We start from the raw sequence: 14,572 nt of genomic DNA, 5'->3' as shown, positions 1-14,572 counted from the left end.
CGATCCATGGATCGATTGGAGTGCCTAAATTGATCAGCGGATCGATTCAGAAGGCAATGCTCGCGAGCAGAAGCTCACTAGATCGATCAGCCGATCGATCTACACATCCTGAATCGATCAGTGGATCGATTCAGATAGGTTCAATCGATTAGAACTCAACTCCAATCGATCCAGGATGCTGATTTTGGCTGAGAAAGCCTGATTTCAGCATATTTTAGTCTAGGTAACCATTCCTAACCCCTCAAAATACATGTGTATACATAAAAAGGGTGTTTTCATATTGAAAACAAGGATGGATTGGTTAAGAAAGACTAAATTGAAGTTTAGGTTGAGGTTGATTTCAATATTGAATTTTTGAACCTCAGAACTTCTAAATTTGGAGTTTCTAAAGGTTTAGAGATTCCAAGTCATTGTTGGTGCAATGACAGAAGTTACCACCATGTCTTTAGGGGGAGGGACTTTTTAAAGACATGAACACTATTTTTTCATGAACCTTGGAAGGTGGTTAACCTTCTTTTCATAAAATGCTCATGAATGAGCGTTTGAACTTGAATGGGGAGTGGATATCCTCATTATTTCAAGTGGTATTTCAAATGTAGGGAAAATGAAGGGTATGGGACCTTCATTATGATGTTGATCACAACCTTGAGAAACTCTTCAGGGAGAGAGTTTAAAAAGGAATAAAGGTTCAACGAGTGAAGTTGTAACCAATGATGAGTATCTCTTCAGGGGGAGAGATAGTGGTTGTTTGATGTGTGCCAATAGGGGGAGAATGTGTGGTTTAAGTTAGGCCTTCATTACCTATGGGGGAGGTCATAGGGGGAAAATGAAGGGAACCAACATTCATACTTTGGCATGAAGAGAGTTAAGGCTGTGGGATTAACTTAACTCAGAGTAGTCCTAACTTAAAGGTATTGTCAAAACATCAAAAAGGGGGAGATTGTTGGTGCAATATCCCTTAGGTCAAGGTTGACTGGTTTGACCAAGCTTGAGTCTTGGTCATAGTTTCGATGTTTGACAATACATGTAGACACATGGACAATGCAGGTGCAGTTGTTCATATGGGGAGATTCTGATCAGGGAAGTCCTAACTGGAAGGTTAGGCAGATGGAAAGTCCTAGTGAGTGAAGCTAGGCAGAAGGAAATCCTGGTGAGTGAAGCCAGGTGAAAGTCCTAGTGAGTGAAGCTAGGCAGATGGAAAACCCTAGTGAGTGAAGCTAGGTGAAAGCCCTGGTGAGTGAAGCCAGGTAAGGGAAAATCCAGATGGATCAAGGATGATCGGACATCTGGTGTTGGGAAGTCCAAGTAGGTCAAAGGATTGACTGGATACTTGGCACGAAGAGAAAAGTCCAAGTGGGTCAAAGGGATTGACCGGACACTTGGTGGGGAGTCCTGGTAGGTCAAGGGAGTGACCAGATGCTAGGCATGATGGACCAACAGGTCAAGGTTGACCGGATGTTGGTTTGAGAGGGTTGGGACTTGGTTTGGGCAAAAACCAAGAGCTGGATCGATCAGTGGATCGATCCAGGCCTTTCCCAGCGAACAGAAAGCCTCTGGATCGATCAGTGGATCGATCCAGAGGTCCCAATCGATCAGTGGATCGATTGGGACGCTGCTGCTTCGCGCAATAAGCGCTGGATCGAGAAAGCACAGAGGCGATCTGGATCGATCCGTGGATCGATCGAAAGCCTCCCCGATCGATTGGGAATAATCGAATCGATTGGGATCCGACCGTTGCGTCGTATTTGAGCCGCAGGCGAGCGTTGTCTTCGACACTTCTTCACCGATTCATTTCAGATCTTCACCAGCTCCTCCACAGCTCTTCTCAAGCTCGAGATCGCCAGTTCTTGAAGGTTCTTGGAGGTTCTTCCAAGTCAAGAGGCGGATCAAAGCAAGGAGAAGAAACTAGGGTTAGGGATTTTGCACTCATTGTAAGCTTGTAAGCTTGTATTTCATTACCTTTCCCTTTCTTCTTGTATTGAGTCTTGTAGGGCTTCTCCGCCCTTGATAGTTACCATAAAGGAGAGTTTTATTAGTGGAGGGTGTGTGTGTAGGTGTGGATCCTTGGACTAGTCACCTCTTGTGAGGTGGATACCAAGTAAACCAACCGTGTTAGCGTTGTATGTTGTTCCTTTGTATTTCCGCTGCGCATTCTTGAAGAAACAAGCAACGACAAGCACACGTCAACCACGAAGCACGCGACGAGCTATTCACCCCCCCTCTAGCTACTTTTCGGTCCTAACAATAATAGCCAACTGTTATTCACTGTCAGTCGACTGTTGTCGCATTAGTTGAGTGTCTCAGCCAAGTTTAAAATTTTATGTTCATTGCAATGGTGCCATTAGTCAATTGCTCATCCAATAGTTGACTAATATGTAACAAACTCCCTTAAACTCTCTCATACCTCGAACTCAAGTTTAGTCAATCATTAATCCATAACATTCACTGATATATCTCTGTTTCAACCTTACCAAGGCTAAATTCTCACTTTATATAGTATTTGATTAACCTCAATTTACTAGGATTTTCTTTACCTAATATCTAGTCAAGGTTGACCAGTCATGACTTTCTTTGTCAAACATTTGGTCGACCTTGACCTGTCAGACTTCACTATTCCCTAGTATCTGATCAACCTTAGCAAATCGGAACTTCCCTTCTTGTACCTAAAATCCGATCAACTTTGACTCACTCACGTCTTATGTCAAGTATTTGATCCTTCATGATTTACTTAGACTTCGTCTTTGCCAACTTCCTATTGGATTTTTAATCAACAAGTACTTGAACCTCCATGACTCACTTAGACTTTGTCTCTCATGTTAACTCCCTATTGAACATTTAATTATCAAATTTTCAGTCAATCATCACCCACTTGGACTTCTCCACTATAAGTATTTGGTCAATCTTGACCTACTTGACTTTTTTTCTCTCACATCCATATTCAAATCAATCTTAGTCAACCTAACTTGAGCTTGATTGTACGAACAATCTCCTCCAACAATCTCTCATTTCACTTGAACATCTCACTTTCATCAACAAAGATATTAATCAAATATCGAAACTCAATTCAAACCAACTCGAGGATAATCAGCTTTAATTAGATGTTGATTGCACCAATATTTTTTTTATAATATATAGGTGAAACTCTATTAAAATTATTTTTGAAAAAAGATAATTTACTTTTTTTTGTTTGGAAAAGGTAGTTAGTTTATGTGTATAAATTACCATGTTGCTTAGAGCGAGACACTCACAAATACAACATGGAGTAAACATGACTCTTACAAATAGATTTAACACTTAGAATATAAGTAAATTTTTATAAATTTTGAACCATCATGAAACATAGCAAATTTATTTCTCAATAAAACTACCCAACAATGTTCACGACTTTAATATCTTGTAGTGATAATGTTGAATTATTCCCCAATGATTTAGTGTTCAAAGTAAGCAAGCATGGACTTCGAGCACTCATGTAATGAACTAAGTTGGTAGAAACTCTCGTTTTCTAAAGGAGAATAAAAATCTTTGCCAAAAAGGAGAATAATTACTAAGTGGAAGGATCACAATTCATAAGGATTAATCACATGACTAATAATAAAGATATTAACCAAAAACTAATAATTTTACACATCTTCATACAAAGTAGCCCACTCCATTGTCATGTAGAAGTTGTCATATTCTTGCAAATAAATTAGTTCATCTTTTCCCTTGCTTCCAAACTCCGATCCAACAATTGGTCGGTGGCTTGCGTTGGAGAAGCTCGAGCTTGGGCTACCACTTCTATTGATGTTGCCTCCACTGAAACAATCTCCCATTGACAACTTCCTTATCTCTTCCTCAGCTTCCTTTAGCTTCTCCTTCAGATTCATCACCTAAGCAAGTCGATCCTAAATCGTTAAAACAAAAATAACTTGATAATCATAGTGATGATGTCGAATCAACATTGATTCAAAAATCTAGATCAATTGAAATTGAGTACCTCGTTCTCTAGGTGGCATTTCTCAATTACGGCCAAGTCGTGTGCCATCTTCAGCTTGACAAAGGCCTCCTCCACCTGCTTGCTCTTGTGTCGTGCTCGCCGGTTTTGGAACCAGACAGCGACCTGCTTGGGGTCAAGACCAAGCTCAGCAGCCAAGTGTACCTTCCTTCCTGACTCCAACTTCCTCTCATCCTTAAAACTCATCTCTAAGAACTTCACTTGCTCCTCGCTCAACCTTCGCTTCTTCGCCTCTTCTCCCTTCACCTTCTTCCTCCTTCTCCGAGCCCTTATGTCACCTAATAATTATTTCACATGTACACTTAGAAAGGCCAAGGAAAAGAACACCAAGCTCATGGAATCCATGCAATTAATGAAGATCGATGATCAAAATAAATAAGACCAAAAGAAAATAAAAAGAACCTTGAGGGGACAGCTGAGATGAGAGTTCAGATTCTATGAGAGAGGGCAACACCATCTTCTTTTCCACTCGACTAATGCTAGATTTGCTCATTTTAGACTGTAAATGAAACCCTAATCAAACAAGTCTTGGAAACGAGGAGGAAGAAGAAAACAAACCCCCTTGGGTGAAGGGATGGATAAACACTGGAGGCTTATTTATAACTGATATGCTAAAATGAAGATGCCAAAAAAAATATGATTTGAATTTTCAAGTATTATGCAAATGCATTAAGGGAGACTGCACACTAGTTTAATCACCAAAGAGGCCGTATTTGAGGAGGGGGGACGAAGGAGGAGAGCCCTACAACGAAGGACACTTGTTGCTTGCTGGTTGAATGGAGGAATGGGTTCATGTTTTGGGACCGGGAGCATTAACTTTAGGACCACCATTCATGTCTCCCAAGGTTATCTCTTTAACTTGTCTCCTTTTCACAAATATCAGCATAATTTTTTTAAGCAACAGATTCCTCTCTTTACCGTAAACTTAAAATTCATTATTAAACTTCATGGTTTGCATTGATCATCCACGTTATTCGATCTACTTTATTCTCTGCATTTTAATTGTTCATGTACCACACCACACACACACACACTGCCTTACCTTGCTTGTTGCTTCAAGCACAAGCATTCACATTACAGGTTTGCAGACTTTTGATGGAGAAATGGAGAGGAAGAAGACGATACTATACATGTTGTTGAATATTCAGCACACGTGGCAGAAGGGCTGGCTAGTTGCAGTAGAGCAGCTCTAGTACTCCTGTGGCACCACGTGTTTGAATGCCTTTGAGTTCGTTCAAGTGTAAGGGCTGCCCCTCACTCACTCACTTATCTTAATGAATTAAATATATGAATAAAAGATATAGAAAAGTAATGAACACCATGAAGTAAGTCAGAAACCCTAGCTAGCTCTACTAGCAGAGAGAAAGCTGGCTTTCATGTGGCTGCCAGTCTGATGTGTAAATTTGTGTTATGAATCAAAGCTAGTAGGGTTTGGATGATTAATTAATTAATTAATTAATATGGAGGAATAATATAGTAAGATAATAATTGTGATGGATGTGTTGGATTCCCTACCTCACATGCATGCCCAACGAGGGTTAGAACCTTAAACAAATTCTATGCCATCCTTGTTTCAGACAGCACTACTCGCTTGCTTTGTTTCCCATTCTCCAACTGTTGTAAGTGCCACCAAATTAATATTCCCATGCCCTAATTACAAAATTTTGTAATGAAGTAGAAAAACTAAAGAACGTAACAACTAACTAATTAATATGCTCTATCTCTTGTGGTTGAAGCCTTCGACTATGTAGGTGCACATGTCAATGTTAGCACACAAAATTTGATTGTGATTCAATTTTGACTAAGAAATTTAGTTGACAATTTTTTGTGTTTCTTATGAAATTATTCGTGTAGGTGCCGACTATCACAAAAGATATGGTAAACGATTGCACAGCCTTGCTAACATTGAGGTTTTTCACTTTTCATGTATTGGTGTCTAGAGGGATTTAATTTATGATGAGAATCAAGAGATCCCTTGTGGAAGGTATAAACATTAATTTGTCCATATTTTATTGTACTTTTCCTTCATATGCTATAAACTTGGAGGTTTGATGTGGATGTAGAATTACTTCAAACAATTTTAAATTGATCTTTTTTTTTCTATTCGTACTAAATATTCAATTGAAGGATATGAACATTTTATCATGTGGGCATGTGGCGATGGTTATTTTACATTTGAGGGCACTAATTTGGATTTATTTGCCTATGGTTTGAGGTAGCAATATATACCAAGTGGTAATAGAATGATCTCTAACATTGTTCAATAATATGAAAGACATTTGTAAATGGTATGAGTATTGAGATAGATTGTCAAATCTTGTAATGGTGGATTCAAGATCTCATAGTAGATAGAACAACCAATATATGTGGCAGATATCTTGTATAATAGAAATTTTATTCAGATGTCTAATGGAATTTTGAATTTCATTTTGTGATGATTTAGTATATCAAATTTGTTAACATAACGAGATTTCTAGAGTACTATTTGGTGTAATCGACCTCTGATCATGGTTGACCAAGTTTGAATTAACTTGATTTGAGTTTCAATATTTCATCATATGTTTGAGTTTGAGTGATATATTAAGTCGTGGTTAATCGGATACTTAATAGGTCAATATATTTGATAGACGAGCAAGATATCATGTAAAAAGAGAGTTTGTTGAGAGGGAGATTGTTAGTACAATCGACCTCGACTCAATATTGACCAAGATTGCTTTGAACATAGATGGTTGAGTGAAAAGTCAAGTAGATCAAGATTAACTGGATACTTGATAATGAAAAAGTACAAGTGGATCACGATTGACCAAACACTTAGTGGTTAGAAATTTAATAGGGAGTTAGTAAGGGCGAAATCCAAGTGGGTTACAGTTGACCAGATACTTGATAGTTGAAAGTCCAATAGGGAGTTAGCAAGGGAGAAGTCCAACTGGATCATAGAGGATCAAATACTTAGCATGTGACATGAAATATAAATTAGTTAAGGTTAACTAGACACTTGGGAAGTAGTAGAAGTTCTAATAGGTTATGAAGGATTGGATGTTAGGCACAAGAACTGAAGTCCTTACAAATCATAGATCTACGACCGGATGTTAAGAACCAAAAGGAAAATCCAAACAAGTTAAAGAGGATTGGATATATGATAGTGGTGAAGTCTTGATGCGTCAAGGTTGATCGAATATTAGGCAATGATGATGTATTAGTAGGTCAAGGTTGATTAGATGTTAGACAATGATAAAGTGGTGAAGTCTAAGAATGTTAAGGTTGCTCGAATGCTCGAAAATGATGAAAAATTAATAAGTTAAGGTTGCCTGAATGTTAGATAATGGTGAAATTCCGATGGATCAAGGTTGATCAAATGTTAGGCAAAGAAAATCTTGACATGTCAAAGTTGACGGAATGTTAGGCCAAGGAACTCTTGACAAGTAAAGGTTGAGTGGATGTTAGACAAAGAAAGTCTTGATAAGTTGAGGTCAATTGAAGACTAGATAAGATGAGAATATAGTTTTGATAAGGCTACAGTTGAGTGCTATTGGTAGCAATCAGCTGATGACTACAAAACCTCAAGTTTTGGGGTTTGAGAGAATATGAGGAGGTTGTTGTATATCAATCGACTGTTTGGTATGAATAATCAATTGATGACACTCTTAGAGAGAATAAAAAGTTTTGAACTTAGTTGAGACAGTTGATTGATGTGGTAATAGTCGATTGATAGTAAAAACAATTGATTATTGTGATCAATGCTGAGCGAGAAGAGTTGTTTTACAGGTGCAATATTCAAATTTTAGAAATAATTGACTAATCATGACAAAAAATCAACTATTAGGGGGTTACTAGTCATGACACTAACTCTATAAGAGAGTTTCATGGAGGATTTTGAACATCAATTCTTGGAGATTTTAAAGGGAAGACCTTCAGAAGGCAAATCCAAAGCAACCAAAAGTGCTTAAAATAAAATTTCATTAGTGTAAATGTTGGACCCCGTGGTAGTTTTGATGTGATCAACCAAGTTGGTTAGGTTCTGCGTTGTATTTGATCCCTGTGTCTGAGTGTGCAGGAGCTTAGGAGCACAGGAAGTCGAGCGGAAGACGCAGCTAGCGAGAAGGACGGCACGGGAAGGGAGCCGACGGGCTCGGTGCGTCCGAAGGACGAGAGAGCTGCGGAAGAGTACTTCAGGTGGGCGTGAAGAGCGTGCGCGGCGTTCGAGGGACGTTAAGCCGGGACGGAAGGCTGCTCGAGGAAGGCCGGAAATTGGGTTCGGGTGAGTCCTATTTCGGTTGGCCACAATCACCCAAAAGATTGGAGCATCGGAAGTCGCAACAAGCTGGAAACGAAGTCAAAAGAGCTGAGCTGCCAGCTTGGAGGTGCCTCCAACCTGACTGGAGGCACCTCCAGCTTGAAGGCGCCTTCAACCAGGTTGAAGGCGCCTTCAGCCAGGTTGGAGGCGCCTTCAACAGGTCAAAATGACCGTTTGCGTTCGGATAGAGTTCTATCCGCTGACTGAGCTGTGGAGGCACCTTGAACCTTGTTGGAGGCACCTTGGACCCTCGGGATAGAATTTCCAGAGGCTATTTAAAGGCCCCTGGAACTAGGAATTGGAGAACAACTCAATCATTCAATCTGTAGTGTTTCCTAGCAATAGTTCTGAGCTTTTGAAAGTGTAAAAGGCTTCTCCGCCTTCAGCAAATGAGAGTTTCTTTTAGTGCGCTTCTATTGCCCTGGATTAACAACCTCCTTGGTTGTAACCAGGTTAATTCTTCTGTGTCTTTCTTTTACTGTTTTATTATTTTGTTAACTATTGCACTAACTGAGTTGAAAGTACGAGGAGGGTATAGTTACTTTTTGTTTTCAGCAATTCACCCCCCTCTTGCAGGTCTCCGCTGCACCGACAGGTGGTATCAGAGCCTGATCGCTTCAGAAGGACTAACCGCCAACTGAAGCACTACGATCAAGACGATGGCCTGAGCGAACATTCATCCTCCGAAGTTCGACGGAGACTTCGCCACTTGGAAGCGCAAAATGGAGGTATTTTTTAAAAGGGATTTTGATATTCTTATTACAATGAAATATAGTTTTGCAGCACCGAAAGACAAAGAAGAAAACACATGGAGTAAGAAGGAGCAAACCGATTTCGTCGCCAACGGAAAGGCAGAGTTCCACCTGCTCAGTGTGCTGCCGCCGCAAGAGGTAAATCGGATCGGAAGCTACGACTCAGGGAAAGATCTCTGGGAGAAATTCCTGGAGCTTCACGAAGGTACTTCCGAAGCGAAGCTAGCGAAGCGCGATATCCTCCGGAACAAGTTAACGAACCTCCGGATGAACCAAGGCGAGAAGGTAGCGCAACTCCAGGCGAGAATCAAGGAGCTGATAACGCAACTAACGAACCTTGGAGAAGAGGTAACCAACCGGGATTCTATCCGATATGCGCTCAATGCCTTCCCGAGAACTCCAGAGTGGGCCTCCTTAGTAGATGTGTACTACATCTCTAAGGACCTCGAGGTAAGTACGTTAGAACAATTATTTTCAACTTTTGAACTTCACGAATCTCGAGTTTCAGAACCCAACGGAGCAGAGAAGACAAGTCAGAACATTGCCTTAAAGGCAAAGATGAACAGTTCTGACTCCGAAGCCTCAGTCGACGAATCCGAAGTGGCACTACTGGTAAGACGCTTCAATAAGTTTTTTAGTACTAATAAATTTAAATCGCAGAGGCATCATCGAAAGAAGAGGACGGTTCGCTGCTACAACTGCAACGAAGAGGGGCACATCAAAGATGACTGCCCAAAGCTAAAGAGAAAGGAGAAAGAAAGGGAAAAGCCAAAATACAAGAAGCCAGAACCCTCCAAACACAAGAACCTAAAGGCAACGTAGGATGATTCGTCATCCTCCGAATCGGAAGTCGAAGAATTCTCGGGACTAGCACTGATGGCCAACCATCAGCAACAAGAAACGTCTAGCTTAGAGATGAGCATCGACGAAGGGGGAGGAATATCAGAAGAAGAAAGCAGCAGTGAAGGGGGAGCGTCACCAGACCAGGTAAGTAAGGTACGCAATCTAACCCCAACTCAATCTTTCAAATTCATTAAATCTCTTTCTAAAGAGTTAGATCAATTAGAAAAAGAGAATGCTGAACTAAAGTTGAACTTAGCAAGAGCATGCCCGTTAGAAATGTATGATCATCTAAAATCAGAAAATGAAAATAAAAAAATTGAAAAATGATGCATGCTTAAAGAAATTTCCAAAGTAAAAAATTAGAACTTATGGTAAATTAAATTGGTATATAAGGAAGCATCAAGGTCAACTTAGAAAAATACCAAGAAACTATGTACCCCCTAGATTTTTGAATAATCTTGTAGGAAGGAACCTCTATTGGGTTCCAAAATCTGTGCTTAATTAATTTTTCAAAAATTAAAAGCTTAAAGTGAGAAAATTAAACATTGAAATTCTTTATGGAAGCTTTGTCTAAGGAAGTGGTTGTTGCTCCAATAACCAAGAAGGCCTAGTGCCTCGCCACGACCTGGAAGCTAAAATATTGAAAGAAAATGTTTAATTAACTTTCTGAAAAAGCATTAAACTAGAATCAAATAATGCTTTAAAAGTTTTTAAATCTTTTTAAAATTCTAAAAAGTCAGATTGTGAAAATTAAAATATTTAAATTTGACTTAGAAATTTTTTTTATTGACTTAGAAAATTTTTCTGAAAATTCAAAAATTTGACTTAGAATTTATTTTTTTAAATTCATTTTGACTTAGAAATTTTTTAAAATAATTCATATTAAGGTAGAAATTTTTTTTTGAAAATTCAAAAATTTGACTTAGAAATTTTTTTATGACTTAGAAATTTTTTAAAATTCAAAAATTTAAATTTGACTTAGAATTTTTTTAAAAAAAACTCAAAAATTTAAATTTGACTTAGAAATTTTTTTGGAATTCATTTTTCAACTTAGAATTTTATTAAAATTCTATACATTTCACTTAACTTAAGTTATTTGTTTCATATTTTCTTAACCCCATTTTTGCTGTGATCAAAGGGGGAGAGAAAGGTACAAGTTCAAGGGGAAGTTAAACAAGGGTGAGATAAAATTTTAAATGTTTACTTATTGCAAATTTTTTTAAAAGGTGTTGTAATTTTATTTATTGCAAAATTATACTTAACCTGTTAGTCTAGTAATTTACCTTTAAATTTTCTATTTATGTTTATGTTGTCCCTAACTTGAACTTGGGTTGATGCACATCAAAAAGGGGGAGATTGTTGGACCCCATGGTAGTTTTGATGTGATCAACCAAGTTGGTTAGGTCCTGCGTTGTATTTGATCCCTGTGTCTGAGTGTGCAGGAGCTTAGGAGCACAGGAAGTCGAGCGGAAGACGCAGCTAGCGAGAAGGACGGCACGGGAAGGGAGCCGACGGGCTTGGTACGTCCGAAGGACGAGAGAGCTGCGGAAGAGTACTCCAGGTGGGCGTGAAGAGCGTGCGCGGCGTTCGAGGGACGTTAAGCCGGGACGGAAGGCTGCTCGAGGAAGGCCGGAAATTGGGTTCGGGTGAGCCCTATTTCGGTTGGCCACAATCACCCAAAAGATCGGAGCATCGGAAGTCGCAACAAGCTGGAAACGAAGTCAAAAGAGCTGAGCTGCCAGCTTGGAGGCGCTCCTCCAACCTGACTGGAGGCGCCTTCAGCCAGGTTGAAGGCGCCTTCAGCCAGGTTGGAGGCGCCTTCAACAGGTCAAAATGACCGTTTGCGTTCGGATAGAGTTCTATCCGTTGACCGAGCTGTGGAGGCGCCTTGGACCCTCAGGATAGAATTTCCAGAGGCTATTTAAAGGCCCCTGGAGCTAGGAATTGGAGAACAACTCAAGCATTCAATCTGTAGTGTTTCCCAGCAATAGTTCTGAGCTTTTAAAAGTGTAAAAGGCTTCTCCGCCTTCAGCAAATGAGAGTTTCTTTTAGTGCGCTTCTATTGCCCTGGATTAACAACCTCCTTGGTTGTAACCAGGTTAATTCTTCTGTGTCTTTCTTTTACTATTTTATTATTTTGTTAACTATTGCACTAACTGAGTTGAAAGTACGAGGAGGGTATAGTTACTTTTTGTTTTCAGCAATTCACCCCCCTCTTGCCGGTCTCCGCTGCACCGACAGTAAATTGTTGTTTTAATTGTATTCAGTTTTATTTGTATGTGGCTTTGTTTGTGTTGATTTGTAAGAATATATTTATAAGAGGTTTCTCTGCCTTTGGAAGGTATCGAAGAAGGAGAAAGGATAGTGGTGTTATCGCTAGGATGCTAAAACAATAGGCCTAGTAGAAACCAAGATTTCCGAATCGTGTAAAAATCAATTTGTTATATGCTTGTTTTTGTTTTAATATTTTTATTTCCACAACATACTAATCTATTGTAGATGAGTACAAATCAAAAGAATAAAACAAATCTCTATCCCCATTTTAACGACATCATCAGTCCGAACATACTCTAATAAAGAGAACGTCGTAAGATATCAATAAGAAAGATTTGGGAACTATTAGACGTTAAAATATTTAGTAGCTTCATATTATGTCTTCTTGAAATTGTTTATATTGTGGCTAGCTAGACTACATGAAAAGACATTATGCAGAGATGAGACAAATGTTAAATGGTGAACAATGCCATTAATCAAATTCTTCTCATGAGCCAATTTTATATGTTACATATGACAAATAATGGAGACCGAACAAACCATCTAAATACATTTCGAGGCCTTGTACATGAGTTGGTCAAGGTTGAGGAGAATGTTGATGCAATCATGTTTCGGATATGTGGTTTTGATGTTTGAAAGAATTTAAGTTAAGATGGAGAATGTGGTGTTTCATTTCCATGTTAAGTGTGCAGGAAAAGTTCTCATAGGTTTAGAGATTGAATGCAAGGAAGAGAAGTTCAAGAAAGTTGAAGGTCAGATTCTTGGCAAGAGCAAGTCATCACAAATCTGGAGACCAGATAGAAGCAAGTCCAAGAAGCCTGAAGGTCATATTCTTGGCAAAAGAGAATATCCGAGTATATCAAAAGATTGGATGCAAAGCAAATGAAGACTCAAAGATATGAAGGCTCTAGATACATGTAACACCCCAAATTTCATGATTTGGAATCCTAAAAGACCTTATTAAAATCTAGAAATGCTTTAGAAAAATTCTAGAGATTTTTAGGAATTTATAGAATATTTTTATGCAATTTTTAGAGTTCGTTTGGTATTTTTACCAAGAGGAAGAAGTTTAAAAAAATAATAATAATAATATATGTTGAAGCCGGGTTTTGAACACAAGATCACGGACCCGAACCCAAGTCTTAACGAACTCAGCCCAACCATCTGGTCTAAGGATGTTTTGTTAATTATATATGGAGCGATATATATTTAAGTAGTAGTTAGGAACAGTAAAATAAATTGGAAATAAAAGTGCGCAACGGAGGATTCGAAACCGCAACCCTTGACTTGGTCAAAACCGCAGCCAACCAACTCTTCCGCGAGTATTTCGTGAAAAGGTAAGAAGCGAAATAATCTTAAGCCATAACAGAATACCCTAGGTTATAAAAGGATAAGTTAGGAGAGGGATTAATTATTTTCTTTTCCCTCAAACTTTCTCCTCTCGCACTCGGCGACGGCGTCTGCGATTTCCTGTTCTCGGGCGAAGACGAAGCCGAGGCTAGGGCTTCGTCTCCGGCGGCCGGCGAGCGTCTTCTTTCGTGAGTTCTTCACCGATCCAAGCTCCTCTCGTAAAGGAGAACTCGAAGGCGCGAGGAAGACCGAGATTTCAAGCTCGCCGCAAGCCCTAGAAGCATTAGAAGTTCTTCTCTTCGGCTGTAAGTCCAAGGAACGCATGTAAGTCGCTACTCACCTGCAGTAGGATAGTTCCGGATTTCTATTCCTTTTGGTTTCGAATTTTTCTGTGAAGAAGGTTAGCTTAGGGTTTACTGCCGTGACCTTCAAAGGAAGAACAGGATGGGTAAAGATCAAGCATGTGGGTTTTATACCTCGAATTTTTATAGCTTGAATTCGGATTTGATGCTTTTATTTCCCTTCCGTTTTCGGTTTGTGCAATGAGAAGGGTAAGAGCAGTTTTCTTTGGAGTTTGTGGACATTCGGTTTTCTTTCCGTGGCAGACAGTGAGCACGAAGAACAATTGCTGTTTTAGTTCTTAGTAGTAAATCTTTGTAGCATTGGGCATGAAGAATTGATACTTTCTCTTTAGTTCCTAATAGCAAATTCTTCCCTAATTGCATTTTGGCATGCACAATGAATGAAGCAATGTAGAATTTTAGATCCCTTTTAAGCATCTAATTCTTTCTGTTGAACATTGGGTTTTTGTGTAGTTTGGTATTCAGATTTTAGATATCTTTTTCACATCAGTTATAGATCTTTGTTGTGTTATTAGAGCATGAAATGGTGTAAATTGGAGCATACAGTTTAGTTTCATTGTGTAGCTCCTTAGTTTGATTTTCCCTTGCATTATAACAAATCTGAACAGCTTTCATTTTAGCATGTTTAAAGATTTCAGAATTGTTTCCTTTGTTTTAAATATGTTGTAGCATGTTTGAAGAAGTTATATATGCTTTCTTTTGA

The 14,572-nt window shown here is 39.1% G+C and overlaps 1 protein-coding gene across 1 annotated transcript; it reads right to left on the bottom strand.

Annotated features, from left to right (window-relative positions):
• Positions 1-3,521: 3,521 nt before the first annotated feature.
• LOC121990429 (homeobox-leucine zipper protein HOX14-like) lies at positions 3,522-4,658 on the bottom strand. Its single transcript, XM_042544560.1, has 3 exons — positions 4,397-4,658; positions 3,977-4,272; positions 3,522-3,869 (listed from the first exon to the last, which is right to left on the bottom strand). The coding sequence occupies exons 1-3, from the start codon at positions 4,485-4,487 to the stop codon at positions 3,621-3,623; spliced, it is 636 nt and encodes a 211-aa protein (XP_042400494.1). The 5' UTR covers positions 4,488-4,658; the 3' UTR covers positions 3,522-3,620.
• Between the last annotated feature and the right edge of the window lie 9,914 nt (positions 4,659-14,572).

Source organism: Zingiber officinale, chromosome 6B (assembly GCF_018446385.1).
Source record: "Zingiber officinale cultivar Zhangliang chromosome 6B, Zo_v1.1, whole genome shotgun sequence".
Taxonomy (NCBI): Eukaryota; Viridiplantae; Streptophyta; class Magnoliopsida; order Zingiberales; family Zingiberaceae; genus Zingiber; species Zingiber officinale.
This window is presented reverse-complemented; position numbering and strand designations above follow the sequence as displayed.

Bases quoted from the DNA above. Each gene is read 5' to 3' on its own strand.
- LOC121990429 (XM_042544560.1), bottom strand. From the start codon at position 4,487: ATGAGCAAATCTAGCATTAGTCGAGTGGAAAAGAAGATGGTGTTGCCC. The intron at 4,273-4,396 runs GTTCTTTTTATT...AATAATTATTAG, and splicing joins ATCTCAGCTGTCCCCTCAAG to GTGACATAAGGGCTCGGAGA. The intron at 3,870-3,976 runs GTACTCAATTTC...CGACTTGCTTAG, and splicing joins AATGCCACCTAGAGAACGAG to GTGATGAATCTGAAGGAGAA.